At 47.8% G+C, this 15,790-nt stretch overlaps 2 protein-coding genes across 2 annotated transcripts in view; both read right to left on the reverse strand.

Moving 5' to 3' along the window:
* DNAH9 (dynein axonemal heavy chain 9) overlaps window positions 1-198 on the reverse strand; it is a 215,022-nt gene extending 214,824 nt beyond the window's left edge. Inside the window, exon 1 of the mRNA XM_026075736.1 lies at window positions 164-198. Within this exon, the coding sequence (XP_025931521.1) occupies window positions 164-198 (35 nt within the window). The remainder of the gene's footprint in view (window positions 1-163) is intronic.
* Window positions 199-1,555: 1,357 nt separating this feature from the next.
* ELAC2 (elaC ribonuclease Z 2) lies at window positions 1,556-15,784 on the reverse strand. Its single transcript, XM_026075757.1, has 24 exons — window positions 15,750-15,784; window positions 15,562-15,612; window positions 15,403-15,473; window positions 14,636-14,700; window positions 13,882-13,939; window positions 13,291-13,359; window positions 12,642-12,797; window positions 12,100-12,158; window positions 11,433-11,491; window positions 11,272-11,344; window positions 10,084-10,196; window positions 9,318-9,416; window positions 8,976-9,114; window positions 8,812-8,897; window positions 7,585-7,694; window positions 6,744-6,840; window positions 6,167-6,305; window positions 5,568-5,606; window positions 5,287-5,396; window positions 4,710-4,809; window positions 4,508-4,628; window positions 4,116-4,194; window positions 3,238-3,382; window positions 1,556-2,444 (listed from the first exon to the last, which is right to left on the reverse strand). Exons 2-24 carry the CDS (start codon window positions 15,573-15,575, stop codon window positions 2,202-2,204), a joined length of 2,244 nt encoding a protein of 747 aa, XP_025931542.1. The 5' UTR covers window positions 15,576-15,612; window positions 15,750-15,784; the 3' UTR covers window positions 1,556-2,201.
* Between the last annotated feature and the right edge of the window lie 6 nt (window positions 15,785-15,790).

Below are 15,790 nucleotides of genomic sequence, written 5' to 3' on the forward strand. Positions count from 1 at the left end.
CGGCCTCCGCGTCGCCGCCGCTGCCAGCAGCATCCCCGGCGCCGGGGACGCTCCGCACCAAGCACGTGGCACCGGGGGGACCCGCGGCCCGGGAGAGCAAGGAGCGGCCGCGGGCTTTGCTGCCTGCCGGCGGGCCCCGGGGGAGGGCAGCGCCGGTAAGCGCCATCCTGCGGCGCCGCTCCCCTCTCCCGGCCCCATCCCGGGCACTAAGGAGCACGCTGGTCCCCGAGCCTCTCCCAGCCTCGCAGGGAGGCCGGGTTTCCCGAGACACACATCTCCCCCCAGCTCTGCCCCGCTCCAGGCAAGTGCAGCGCTGGCTCCTTCCTTACACCGGAACAACTCCGGCTCTCCAGAAAGCAATTTTCCCCCTTAGCTCACTCAGCAGTGAAGCTCGTTAGCACAGGTCTGGCTCATTAACCTGCACGTTCTTCCTGCACCAAGGACGCACTTCGCTTCCTTTCCACCACCAAGTCACACTGCTGCACCACAAGAGCATATTTAATAAGCTACACCTCCAGGTAGGTTTATGTGCTGTGTTTCCCTAATGTTTCTAGATTTACTTTTTATTAAACCTTGCATTATTTTCTAATTTCTGCCATGTTATGAAAACCCCTTCTTTACTTTTATGAAAAGGCATATACAGATTCTGTGCAGTCCTGGGGCTGCTTGTCCTACCCACAGAAGTAACCATGCCCTCCCCAGGCACCTTAATGTGATTCTATTTACATCTGCACAATAACAAGCACTTACATAGTCCTTTTTATTCACTGATCCCAGTTCCCTGCTATTCTTAAAAGTCAAGCAGACTTTTTTTGGTAGTACCCAGCTGTGTCAACTACCTCTTGCCTCTTTAGACAAGCATAATATTAAAGCACAGTTAATCTACAAAAGATGCTTTGGTGCTGGTTTGTCTCTTCATTTTCTACCACCTTACACTGAAGTTTCAAGTCCTTAATATGGGCTGGTATCGTTTGCTGTGCAGTGCTTGGAGCCTCGTGCCTTTAAGGTGCATCTTAAAATGAACTCCTGAATTGGAAGTGAGGGCAAAGCTCCCCCACCTGCTCACAAATGTATATGCAATTACAGCAGTGGTGAGAAAGGGAGCAAGTCTGACCCACAGAAAGCCTTGAATACACTAGTTCTCCTAACTGTACTTTCCCTGAATCAGCCTCCTCTGCCAACCTTCTTATCCCCTGTATCCAGTACCAGGATCAGCTTGAGCAGACTTCTTCTGATTGTCTGATGAGCTTTAAGACCACTGGTGCTCACTGGAAAAACAGTCCAAGTACTACAGTGCTCTATCCTGGAGTCATTCTGAAGCAGCCCCACTTGTTATCATCTTGAACTGACAGAAGTTTCCTTAGGGTATTCAGAGGCAGGCACAATTTTGCTGGCACAAAACACAGCCAGAATGGGCATAAGGATCCAGCACAAGGGCGAGATCTTTGGGGTTTACAGTCATGCACGTAGAAACATTAAACTCTGGAACAATTCAGCCATTTGTTTGCCCCCCACTAAAACCTAATTAGCAAGCTAGGCAACACACACACCCTTGTAAGATGTTGACTGGTTTATTCAGATTCTGAATAAATGTTTTGGAAAACTGGTCTTTTGAAAGATCAACTGAGAAAACCAAAATAAAATGGGAACACAGCAGAATTAAGATCCTTAAATTAATCTAAAGCTCTAAAACAAATTAATTGGGTCCCATTTTATTGTGAAATTTCTTCCTATAATCTGGGTTCTGATACCTAGTTACATTCCTCAGATACCCAGAGACCTGCCCACATTATTCTCGAGAATCCACAACCCCACAAGGGCTTCTCAAACCTGATCTCTTGCAACTTCAAAGGTCACAACCGCTGCTGTTACAGTATCGATAGTTTCCAGCATAAAAACAGAAATAAAACACTTCAAAGGGAAAATTTTTTGGTTAAAAGAAAAAATTATATGTGGACTAGCAAGATCCAAAATCAGGAACTGTAGGGGTAGATACTGTTGCCAGGAGGACTTGCGCTGCTTACAGCATGCTTGGTAGATTCAGCCCATGAGGATCCACCGATGACCAAGCAAACCCAGACACCGAACTTCAAGGCCAGCCCTTTCCCACTGTGCTTGCGGGCAGTCCTCAGCACTGTGCACTCCAGAGGCCCGGAGAAAACGGGACACCTCATACAGAAGAGAGCATTCTTGACATTGTTTCAGTTCACCGTTTTAAGCTTCTTGCTTGGTACTTCCTGATGGTTCTTGGCTTGTTTCCTTTTTTGGCTTGGTGCTTCCTCATTCTCACCATTAACCAGTTTGTCCAAGACTATAGAGGCCTCCTTCAGAAGGCGCAGCTCCCGTTTTTCCTTCCTTTCCTCCATTTCTACAATGTCATCCGCAAACAAAGCCTTCAAAGGTGGGATCAGCTTTGGTATGACTGGAAAGTCACCAAACCGTACCTGAAATACATTAGGCACAGAAGCACGTGCTTGAGAATTTGCTCGTGTTTCCCCTTCTCCCTCCTTGTCTTTTGCCCATTCAGATGGCAAGGTATTGCTTCTTCCCCTGTACAGCACCCAGCACAGCACCAACACCAAACGCTACATAGCACAACACACAGCACACCTAGCACCTGTGTACAGCACAGCCCAAACCTCAGTGGAGGTTTACAACGCACTAACAACAACGGGCAGGTGTTTGCTCTCAGCAGTGCAGCAGCCAGTTCGCAGACCCCACAGGCTAAGTTATTTACATTTCCTTGAAAAGAAAGAGTGCGGACACGATACAAGTTTTAACTGACTAGTGAGCCATCATCGCTAGTACAGCTGTGTTCAATACAGTGACAGCACTACCAGTTTTTGGCTCCTGGATATCTCTTTATATTGCACGAAGCCATTAAAGGAGCACACCAATTCAGAAGGGAGTGAGAATAGAAGCAAAATTATCTTTTCAGCTGGGAGCAGTGTGCAGAAAATAGAAGTGACATGGGGCAGGTACCCAGCATGTTAAAAGTGAAATTCTGTTCTCAGGAGCCATCAGCGCCTGTCTAGAAGGTGAATTGCTCTGTCCCACCCATTCTCTTCCATGTTGATGTCTGCTGCCAGGAGCAAAAGGAGCTGCTTCACAGAAACTACTCTCAGAAGGAAACAGTGTATTGATACACCATTAAAAATGGAGAAATTCATGCATGCGCAGCCATACCCAGGCAGCACTGAAACCTTTCCACAGTCTTGATCAAAGCTCCCAACTTACCCTCATATGATCAAACGCAATTCCAACCTTCTCACTGAAGTCTTCACTGAACAGTGGGATCTTGGCATATCTCTGACTGAARTGGTTGAGCATGATGAACTCTGCATTCATCTTCATCCCAATCTGAATTGCCTGGGAGGTTGTGCTACAAAAGAAAGAGAATTTGGCACCATGTACACCAGCCCCAGCTTGCTCCATGGGCTGGACAGTGCTGCCCATTCAACAYGGCAAGGTAGGTTAGGTCCTGCACCTTCTAAGGTCACATCACACCACACCAACACCAAACACTGCATAGCACAACACTCGCCGAGTTAAATGTGTCCCTGGCTCTTAGTGGGCGAACCCCAAGTTTCTTCCATGGGCAGTTGACATACGCAGCAAGCCTCTCATTTTGAAATGACTCGGAGGGCAGGAAAGAAGCTTGGAGTCTTACAGTTAAGAGCTCCAGAAACTGGGGACCAGGGCTTATTCAAATTATTGTCTCAGGGATGCCAGCAAGTCCAACACGCACTGTAACTTGCATGTAATTCCAGAAAGCTGCTCTCAGGTCTCCCCACCTTTGCTGGGGGCAGCACTCAGCAACACTGGCTACAGTGCTTTGTTTGAATTGTGCACTCAGCTGTTGGGAGTAGATAACTCATTTACCTCCCGTGCTTAGTCCTGAAATGTAATCAAGCACTGGGCCTCTCTTCTAGGCGAGTCTATTTGCAGAGTTACAACTGTCCACTTAAAAGCTGTCCCCATTTCCCCTTGGGGCCATTCAGAAGAGCTGTGTGTGTGTTACAGAGCTGGTGCAATGAGCAGCACACCACTGGGCCCTCATCACTTGCTCCAAGAACATGTCTCCCAAAGGTGAGAAATGGTGCAAAACACCCTACCTGTGTGTTTTCTCTATGGCTTCTTTTTCCATGCCATCCTCCAGTGTCGCTTCATGGATCAGCAGCGTAGCATTTTTCCCTGTATAAATAATCACATATTCAATCTTTCTGGTGGAGCACATAACACGGTGCAGATACAATAGACCCAAAGACCTTCTCTGCACTGAGACATGGGTGCTGCTAGCTGCATATACACGACAGACAGCAGTAGCATCAACTGACAGTCTGAAYATACACACTAGTTCGACTGCCTAAAGTACATGAACTCTCATTCCCACCCCCTTTACCACTGTAGGAGCAGTACCAAGGGTTTGGGGGTACTTGTTTCACATACTAACAGTTAAAGGCTTTTTGCAAAAGGATTCTTCAAACAGAGAGTGTTTGCCACCTACCCATTCGTACTAAGGCCATGCAAGGCATTGTGTCACCAGAATAGACTACTTTCCAGCCAGATTTGTGGACCATTGAACAAGCAAAAGCATTTTTACAGTGCTGGACTTCACAAGTCTGAAACTGAACAAGAACACAAATGTTAGACCTCAAGTCCCCCTCTTGCCCCCTGCAGCACCTGGCCCTGTCAGCTTGTGAGCTTACCTCGGCCARGTCATAGCTCTCCAACAGAGAGCTGACAAACCACTTGGYTTTAGGTTTGATGTTCTCACAGCCYTTCACAAGAGACTGGGAAGYAATCATTCTGCAAGAGAGGGGAAAAGAACTAACTAAGGACATGTACAAAAATAAAACGTGATCTTATCTGTAAGCAGCCTGTTTCTCAGGGAATCCATGACCTAAATGGTCATTCATGTCTTCTCAGTTCAGTGCCTTACAAACAAGACTATTTGTGCATTCAGCTAGTTTTTCCCTTGTTTTTACTATCCAGTGCCCCAGTAACTCAACYAACCACTTCTCCACTGTCAAATACTCTCTCCTCCAGAAACCTTTCTCCACTTGCCCAAATCCCTTTTCCAAATCTGCACATAAGTCTTCAGTAGAGCAACTGAGTAACAAATCCTATGCCCCCCTTTGCCAATTACACCCCACAGGCCTACACACAGTGGAAAGAGTCCTAGCAGCCTTCAACTAAGAGGTGAGGGGAATGGATGACAGCAGTTTGCCTTGACTAAGGACCCACCAAGGATATTTCCCCACATACCACACAGAACACACTCACTTAATGTCTCCGAGAATCTCTTCACAGTGGTTGTGGTACTCGTGTAGCCAGGGCATGATCTGTTCAGGTGCTACCAGAAACAGAGGGCTAAATACCTGACCAAGAGATGCCTGCAAAAGCAAAGATGGGAGAAATCAGTACTAGGTGTACACTAAATCTGAGAGAGGGAATGCTTAGTGAAGAAAAAAAAATGGTGCTTCTCCACCACTCTCAGGAGACGCCCCTCTCACCCACTAACACCAAGGCAAATTCAGAAGCAGTGAAACAGCAGTACTACTTACAAGAGCTCTCCGCCTCTCCATCAGGATGTTCAACARGCCCTGTAAAGAGGAAAAAACACTAGCAAGTTGTAATCAGATATTTCCGAGCCAATAACCACACCTTGCTGAGCTGCTGTGACACTGTCACCACTTATCCTCAAGCCAGTGGCCAGAATTCCTCTCAGCCCTCCCCAGTGCTTCTGCGTCTGCTCCCAAAAGAAGAGTAGAGAGAAGAAAATCTCTATCCTACTTCCCAGTCCCAATCTGGTTTCCAGACACAAGACAGCAGCCCACCATACAGCCTGCCCTGATCAGGCCCAATCCAGAATAAGCCATCTGGGCCTTCTGTGACTGCTTATTGCAAGCACTAAAGGGAGCCAGGCTGGACACTGTGGGAGAAYGGCACCTCCAGACAATCCTGGCAAACCTGCAGGGACCACTAGTAGGAAAGAAGGGATTAGAAACACAGTAAGAATAGGTAGTGTCTGGGGAATGCAGAGGAGAGCTGCGGCCCTAACAGCAGGGCAGCCTACATCCATCAGCTGCAGCTATATCTAAATCCCAAACAGCAGAGCAGGCCATGAGCAGAGCCCCTTCTCCTTCCAACACACTCAACCTACCGAGTGATGATCAGTATGCATGTGAGACACAAACACAGCTGCTATGTTACACAGCACTTGATCAACTTGCTCTCCATAGTGGCGACAGAGCTGTCCAAATGTCCCTTCCCCACAGTCCAAGAGCAGAGATCGGGTAGAGCTGGCAAGACAAGTAACAAAGATGTTTGGCGGCACCCGGAGGAGTCCTGTCCCAGGCCCATTCAGCAAGAGGGACCTTCTGGGTTGGAGGGCAGAGAGCTCTGTGCTCTACCTCTAATGCCACTCCAGTCCTACTAGCAGAGGCTTTAGAGAGATTGTTCCGTCTGCATTGCCCATTCTGGTCTTGTCTTGATGCTGAATGCACCCTTGGCACAGACAGTAAAGATCAATGAAGACATTAAACATTTGTCTTCTACAAGTAGCTCTAGAGTTTTCCCCACCTACAGATAGATAGGTACTTGGAACTGAAGCCCTATGGACTCCAAGATAGGGGAACCCTCACTGTATCATCACCACAACGGTCAAAACAGCCCTGGGTCCAGATGCCCTTGAGATACTTAGCCTCCTTGAGGAGAATACACGACATGTTAGGATTTACCTAGTATTTACCAGTGTGGAACTGACATTTCGGATTTTCATTGGAATTGCAGATCCTGTTCCCAAGAACACAATTTCTGGATAAGCATCCACATTTCCTAGAGAAAGTGGAAAACAACAATTTGTAAGGAAAATGCTATCTGCACACTGCCCATTCAGACACTTCAGTTCAGTAGCCTGGTATCTCCAGAGTCTACACACCTGGCACACCTATTACCGCTTCCCTCAACCTCTGGCTTTCCCACAGCAGCAAGATTCATGAAGGGAAGACAGAAGACAGAAAAGGCTCACTGCCTGCAACAGAGCTGCCAGTTCAGGAGGGACCTAGCTGCTGCTCCATAGCACCCTGACTTGCCCCAGTACCAAGATCTGGACAGCAAGCCAGTAGTGCTGTATCATACCGGGCAAGCCTCACTGCACACCGCAACTGAAATTCAGAGAGCAGTGCTTTACAGGGAGCTGGCTTTAGAGCAAGACTTCTCTCAGACATACTGACTCACGCTGTAGCTGCTAAGACAGCGTTCAACACAAGCAGAGCTCTGCTCACCACAGAGAAGCAGCATACAGGGACAGTTTAGACTCAAAACACCCAACAGTGCTCAACCCCCAAACCCACTAGCCTTGGAAAACCAGAAGCACAGGACTACTTAACTTCAACCGAAGGGAGCCATCCTAGTCTGCACATAGCCCCTATTCCACACAGCTCCAAGAGAAGTTAAGAGCACCTCTGAAGCAGCAGGAAGATTTCACATTCATAGCTTTTCCTGAGCTCTAGAGTACTCAGTCACCAAGACCTCACATTTCCCATTAACACTGAGCCAGGACAAGTTGCTAACCCTTACCTGGCACAGTGGGCAGGCTCTCTTTGCACTCCTTCACACGATCCTGGAAGTCAGGGAGATCTAGGGCTTCACTTACAAATGCATCATGATCACAGACAGTCACAGCATCCCTGAAAGAACAGGCCACACATCACAGGATGGGGTGGGTAAGAAGCTGAAGAGACAGCATCTTTCAGGGCAAAGCGCTGAATTACAACTCTGAAATAGCCTTACAACAAAGGACCAAATGCTCCTTCCAAGCTCTGTTTTGAGGGTTTGGGGAGATGTATCCATGCATGTGGTGTGGGCCAGAAGGACCTGGTCAGCCTGAGCCACCCAACAGTAATGCTGACTCCAGCAAATCAGAGAAGCAAACAGCTCCTGGAAAGCAGTATGTTCCCCAGTGCTGACCTGATCCAGAGAGCATCCAGACACCAGAGGGCACTGCAAGGCCCTGCATGGGAAGCACCAGGACTCCTGGAAGAGCAACAACCACCAGAAGGAGTTCCAGGCACCACTCAAAAGCAAAAGGGTCCTGTCTCCTGGCCCTGCTTCAGAGCATGTGCAATACTACAGGCCTCTAGACACCATTAGCAGAGAAACTCCAGCTCTTCTTGGCATCTGGGTCCTCCTATTCTGGCTGAGAGCGCCAGAAATTTGAGACAAGGAAACTGGTGTCCTCTTGCATCATGTGGTACCCTGCCCCCAAAATCCTCACTCAACCTCTTCTCCTACCTGCCCACAGAGCAAGTGCCAGCAGAGAAACTTGCATCTATTTAATCACCTGTTACTGTCTGAAGACACAGAAAGCCCAGTAAGGCCAGGCCTGCCAGCCTCCCTGAGAAACCTCTCCCTGCCACCATCCGCTCAGCCACAACCATGGCTGGTGAGCAGCATGTGAGGTCAAAGTAAAGGTCATTGGAGTGCATGTGGGCCTACATGAGGGAGAGATGGAAATAAACCTCCAAACCAGAGTTGTCTAGGCAATGTTTTCAGTGGCTCGCTCATATCCCTGTCCTGCACTGTGGCTTAGATTTTTAGGGACTGCAGAGATGCAAAGACCCTTCAAAGCACACAGTTGATAGCATAGGGACTGCTCCAGCACAGCCTAAGATAAGAAGCCAGAAAGAATATCTATCCATTGACCTCCTTCAGCTCAGGAACACTCTCTGTCCTTATATTAGCACATGTGAAAAACTGTTTCAAGCCAACTCTCAAAGCTGGAAAGCCAAAAAGATTCCCACTGACCTCTGCCACTCCTGTTGGGGTCTGAAGTGGTATTTCAGGAGGCACTCTCCTCGGACAATGGGCACACTACAGGCAGCCTCTTCTTCCTACAGAGGAAGGAATGATGTTATACAGATTCTTCACTCAGGGGTGTGAGGTACACAGGCAAGAGGGGCCTCCTCTACCTTGCTCTGGTAGCTGGTGAGCAGAGGGAAGATCTCTGGGTGGATAAGGTTCAGCTGGGTTTGGATCTTGTAGCTACGTGGGTTATGCACTGCAGCAGAGTTTTCATTGAGTACCAAGTGCTGAGTTCCACGTCCAAATCTAGGAGAGGAAGATAAAAAGTTTAACAGCTTCAGTCCCACATTAGGGTCGAGCACATGTGCACACCCAAGGCCATAGCTAATCTCTGAGCCAGATCCCTGCTACCCCCAACAGTTATTCCTATCCTGGGAAAAACCTTCACATTGTAAGAACAATCTGCTGCTCAGCAATGACATAAAACCAAGTATCAGAAGACCACACACCTTTCCAGCCACTGCTGGTAGCGGCTGTCCTGAAGCACTGACTCTGGAGTCATGTGAATAACTAAGGCCACCTGGTTCTCAGGAAGCCCTTCTTGGTACCTAGAAGGGCATTCAAATATGGTGAGAAACACATGAGCTTTGGTCCTTTATCACCCTGGCATCCCCTTCCCACTCTGAAGTCCCAATAGCAACAGAGATCCACCCCTGCCAGAAGCAGGCAGGGCACAGGTCTTAAGAGCACAATGCAGAAGTTCCAGGCTCCACCTCACAGTAGACCTTGAGTTGCATGGAGCTCAAACCAGTTATTTGCTGCCACCTCCACTCTCCCACCTGGGGCAGTTCCTCTCCTCCAAGAGCACCAACATCTTCAGAGCCTTTCAGAAGCCTAACATGTCTCTGTACAAGCCCTGCAGAGACACTGCATGCAATCTAGGCATCTAGGCTCACCACACAAGGCTGCGGCAGTCCCTCTAATGCTCCTCAGCAATACACCACAGTGCACATTCTCTTCCCTGAAGGTCCCAAGGAAGACAGGCCTGTCACAGTTACAGACCCTCACAGGTCCTGCATAGCCCTGCCTTTCCTAAAAGACTCCCAAATGCACCACCAGTCCTTTGTTGCATGTGTAGCTCCTTAACAGTACCACATACCTCAAACTTCAGCCATGGGAACTTACACATCTAGAATAGGACAAGAACTTCTCCTCAGTGAAGCTTGGCATGGATGTTTCCACCCCAACCTTCCCCCTGATCATCCAGCCCCCTACCTTCGGAAGGTGTCATTTTCACAGACAGCATCCACAAAGCCCTCGTGGGGACACTCCAGTACAATGAACACTGGGCCAGGATCAGTAGGAGTACACAGTTCTTCAGGCAACAGCTGCAGGCAGTTACACAAAAGTCACCCCATGGTCAGGCCACACACACAACCCTCCTTGCATCTCTACATCAGACTCTCTCAGTAGCTGCTCTACCAGCAAACCCCCAGCAGGCTACTGGGACTTGCAGAACCAGCTCAGAGCAAGCTCGCTCGATGCTCACCAAACCCAACCAGTGCAGTTCTTGTTTCCATTCTGTCCTCCCATTACACAAGTTTGCATTTTGCTGTGTCACTAGTGCCAGCAAATCCCAAACCTGGTAGGTTTTAGAACAAGCAATTAAACAAATGGCTACCAGAAAAGGAATCTAAGCAGCTTCCAGGTCCCTACAGCAGACTTGGACAACAGTAACTGCTTGCTTGAGAAAAGCAGCTCTGTGAAATCCTTATGGCACAGAGATATGTCAATCCTGTTCCTCAGGTTAGGATCTTCATTTACAGGTCAACTGGGAATGGCCAGAGCTGGCTGTGCCTCTAGCTTCAGTCTAGAATCTGAGATTAAGGCATTTAACTTCCTCATGGTATAAGAAGTGCAAACAGAGTAAGGAGGGAGTGATGGCTACACAAGTAATCAGACTCCAGATCTAAAACATGCAGGGATTAACTCTACTAATTCCCTCCTAAACCTGAATTAGCTTTGGGAGCTTGGGAAGGGGAGATGAAGAAGCACAGACAAACCGCAGACATACACAGCCATTAGCACAGATTAGCTCACTTCAGAGTGTGCTTCCCTAATCATCCCCTGCAACAGTCCCAGACAGACAGCAAGGAGACACCCCATGGGAGCCACTTTCAGTAACAGCTTAGGCCGGAAACAGGGACCAGTCACCAAGCAAAACAAGCAACTCAGGGGCTCCAGAACAGCAAAACCCTGCCAATGCACTCTAGCAGTGATGAGAGGGAATAGGCAGATAGTTATCACCCACCCTACCCCCACAAGCAAGGGGGTTAAATGTATAAGCATCCCAATGCCCCTTGGTACCCACAGCATTCTGCATGAGACTATTTCTATCCTCCCACCCTCACCGGGCCCCCAAGGTGATGCAAACCCACAGCAGAAAGCACAGATGGATCTTACCTCTCTGCCTTCAAAAGTGACGCTCTCCCCATTTTTTAGAGCTGTGATTATGGGAAAAATGGCTGGAGTTCCCCTGAAAGCAAGGCCATTAAAATATTTCGCATAATGATATCAATATGACTGGAGCTGCCTCATCCCCCAGGCCGGGCCCCTGTACTTACACTGGCAGGCCTAGCTCCTGTGCTTTAGCTGCTAAGAATTTTCCTTTCTTTGGGTGAATCTGAAATAAATAAATAAATAATAAATCAACCAAACAAAGAGCCTTAAACATGGCCAGGAAATCCATATTCTGCCATATATCACCCCACAAGCTCAGAGCATTCTTTTCCTTTCCCTTCAATATCAGGTGTTGTGTATACCAAGTCCTCCCCACTGTTTAAGTTATCTGACCTGGGGAATCTAGGGCTCTGGATATACCCACAATCTGTAGAGGGTGAACAGTAAGTCTTCAGCAAGCCATCTTCTAGACAAGGAGGGCAGACTAGTTTTCTACTGTCTGTTCAACAGCCACTAGTCTACTTTACTCCCAAAAAGCTTTCACCAGTCCTTTTGGTTTCTAGAATCATACTGCTGCCTCCTCGCTCCTTTCTTTAACCAAGTAAGCAGCAAGCATGAATGGAACCTGTCTGCTCTTAACTGGCTAGTTCATAAAGAGCACTTAAAAGATTTCTTTAGTTTTTACAGGTTCCTACTCATATTCCATCTTCTCTGACCTTTACAGGGAAGAATCATAGAACAACATAAAGTCCTGCTTGAAAATGTCATCTCCAACTAAATCTATTCAGCAAGACAAAATATCGATCTAGAGACCACTGCAGCCAGTCTTACTTTACAAAGGAAAGCCATCACCAGATCAGGATGCCTGTCACCACGCTTCTCTGTGTCACCTGTAGAAGAAAGCAAGATTACTCAGGATCATCACCGACTCACTTTCCTGAAAGCCAAAATGTTTCAACATCTGCTAAAGTATTTACAGGAACAGCAGCACCCCCATCATCCAGCCAACTCAGAGCCCAGCAGCAAAATGTTCCAAGCACCTAAGTCTAGAGAGCCCACAGTTTCAGCTATAATAAACCAAATTAAAGCCCAAGACTGAAAAATAATCAACCTCAACATCTACATGCAAATAACCTGCAAAAAGCTACAGAGACTAATCGCACCCCAAGAAGGAGTCATGTCCCATTTCCAGGCTGCATTAGTTCTRTGTCAGCTTCCAAACTACCACAGCCCATTCTGTCCCATATAAAWCCTTCAGCTGAGGACATCTACATATCTCACTTTCACAGAGCAAACAGCTTGAAGCACAAACACACATGCTTCAATTTGCTTTTATTTCAATTATGTTAAAAAGAACATTCTTTTTTTTCCACCTGTTTTTCTTGGGCTTTCTTTTTCCTTGTCCTCCTCCAGGCTTTGCCGCACAGCTTTTGGGGATCCAGGCTCTGGATCATCTTTTGGGCTATTTTCACCTTGGGCTGATGCTCCAGGACTCTGAGGCAACATGCTTTCAGCAGCTAGTGGCTTTCCTGTCCCAAATCCAAGAAAACCAGACAAACTCACTCACACAAAGACAAGAGAAGCACTAGCAGCATCCCTTCTTCCACAAGTCATGTTTAAACTGCCCCCAAATAAAGAACTCTTCCCCCAATCTGACTTGCTCATGCATATTCTATCCACTACTTGTTCAAGTCCTTCAGATTYTCTCAAAACAGCTAGACTCCATCAAGCCTATGCCCSTGCCCTAAGATCTGCAGTTTTCAGTAGTAAGAAAAYTCAAGTGGTTAAAAAAAGCCCCATTCCACATGTTATTCTACATACCCACACCAAAAGGAACAAGCTAAGGCCCTGACTCAGCACATCTTGTTTCTTTGAAAGAGACTCACCTCCTGAGAACAAACACGCAAATTCATAAACCTCTCCTTACTCAGACTTGCAAAYAGAAGCCACTCCTATAACCACCTTAAAGCATGATTATTAAACATGCACTTTTCCTCTCTGACTCCAGCTTCACACACTCACCTATAAGAGGTATTTGGTAGACTGTCATCGTCTCATCCTTATACTCCGGCTCTGTGTGCAACTGTACAGCTTGGAAGAGATAATAGTAGGCATTAACAAGTTAATAAGAAGAGATTCAAACTTTAGAAGAATTCAAGAAATCAGAAGAAGACTTTTTTCCTCCCTCAGAGAAAAACTGCTGAAGACCCCCACCTCACTGCAAAGATCAATGAATAATTGAAGCTCTTAAGAAGCCCACCATCCATAAAACACCATCCACAAAACCACAGTAAGGAGGTTCACTGGCAGTCCCTAGAGGCATATTGCCTTGACAGTGCTTTCAAGCTRAATTCTGCTTACTATTCAGGCAGACTGGCAGTTGCCTACCAGAAACAGTGCTGGAAACACTGTTTTTTCTTGAAGGTAGTTCCTGTGATGGATTTGAACATCAAATGGGATTAAAACACAACTGTTCAAAACTTTCTTCAAAAGGATYTAAACCAGAGCCATTCTTTCTGAAATTATTCCAGCTCAACACAATTTAGGCCACAGCTGAAACCAAAAGAATTTGTTACAAGTTCATATTTAGTTACAAATCACTGGTGTACATACCTAAGTCCATTCTCTTTAAGGGTCCAGGAAAGAGTCGAATGGCTTTCAAGTAGCTTTGCTGGAAAAGAGACAGTGTTTTGGGAGGCCACCTCTAAAGCAATATAAAATGCAAGCACCACTTTCAAAGGTAAAGTTACAGCTTTCTTCCAGTAAAGTACGATCAAAGACTCAACTCCCAGTCAAGAGAAACTTGGACACTACGTAGCCAGCCAGAAAGCACTGGGCTGGTGTCTCACCTACAGCACACGACCCATTTAGAAAGGGAATGGAAAAACGAAGGTGAAAATTCCCCCCTGCAAGCCCTCCTCTTGCTTCAGCATAAATACCCAGCAGATACCGCAATGTAACAAAACAATTCTGAGGATTGGAAGTTCTTCGCCTAGACATGGCATTAGGCTGGCAAGCATTGCCTTGAGCGAAAGATCAGATATCAAGTTTCTATTAAAAGAATATGCGAAGGGGGAAGGAGACAGGAGAAAAAAGGATGCCCTTCTTTCTATAACATGATTCATCAGAAATTTAGCTGACAAGACAGTYTCAAGGAGCAGAAGTCTGACATTGCTCTGTGTGTAACTGAATAGACTTGCTTTGTAAAGCCAGCCCTTCAGGCAGAGCCAAACAGGCCAGCACTAACTCAGACCAGCACCTTACACCTGTAAGATGATTCACTGCCTTGACACTAGTTCCCCAATTGCAAGGTAAGCTTTAATGTTTGAAAGGTTCCCTCCTGCTTCTGCAAGCTTCCACTACTTACCAGCTTTGGTGGCCCCAAGAAAACACATCTTTGAAGCCCCATAGCCTTTAATGTGAGAATCATGCCTAAAACAAAGCAAAGCAGAGAGACAGCTTTATCACAGCCCCACTGTCCTTTGGTGGATCATGCAAGAGAGATCCCCCTCACTGCCATGGAGTGCCTGGCCTCTCAGTGAAGATCACACCTGAACTCAGATCTAAATTCAAATTTGCCTTGGCTTTGTGACAGTTTCAACAAATCACTTATCTCCACATATCTTCATGGTCAAAACTGGCAACAAGTTACCCAATCTCCTTTCCATCTCCTTTCTTGGAATTTCTGCCTGATCTAACCTCATCCTGGTTTGAGCACAGGGATCAACCAGAAACCTCTGGAAGTCCCTTCCCACTGAATTATTCTGACTCACAAAAGGCTCCAAACTGGCAAAGGAGGAATAACAATGCTTCTACTCTAGAACATTTTGGGAAGATAAAGCCACGTGCAGTGGTGAGGCAGTGCTTCTTCCACCACGTGTCAGCATGCACCGATGCAGGGAACACGCTACAGCTGAAAGCACTGCAGAGCCCCATGTGCAACCACACCGCTCTGACAGAGCTTTTYCTCTCTCCAKCYCTAMRTAAAAGACCTTAAGTACCACTTTARGGAYRTCTGGCAAAGCAACCAYCTCTGGTCTACACASAASYGCAGCCCACAGTAAGCTCTAGCGAGTGGAACCAGCCCAGGGGCCAGGCTGGCACTGAGGCTCCCGACCAGCCAGCCCCGCTCACCTGGCAGCCCGCCGACGTTGGCCCAGGCCACCCGGCTCAGGAAGATGCTGTCCAAGTGGGAGATCTTCAGCCTGAGGAGAAARATGGGGGAGTAAGCCGGGACCAGGGCAGCCCCAGAGAGCAGACGGGGGGTGGCCGCTGCCGGTATCCCGCACTTACTTGTGCTCCTGCATGGCCCGCTGTATGCCCTCGCCGCAGTTGAAGAGGTACCTGAGGGAAGCAGAGGGTCAGGCTAGGCCCGGCGGGACGCCCCGACGCCCTGGGCCCAGCCGGGGACGGGACGCCGCGGGTCGGGGCAGGCCGAGGGCGCCCCGGCCGCGGCGCGCAGGCCCCGGGCCTCCACTCACCGGTTGAACTCGGAGAAGACGTAGACGGCGGCGCCGGCGTC

The sequence above is a fragment of the Apteryx rowi genome, unplaced genomic scaffold (assembly GCF_003343035.1).
Source record: "Apteryx rowi isolate R43461 unplaced genomic scaffold, aptRow1 scaffold_41, whole genome shotgun sequence".
In the NCBI taxonomy this organism is placed as follows: domain Eukaryota; kingdom Metazoa; phylum Chordata; class Aves; order Apterygiformes; family Apterygidae; genus Apteryx; species Apteryx rowi.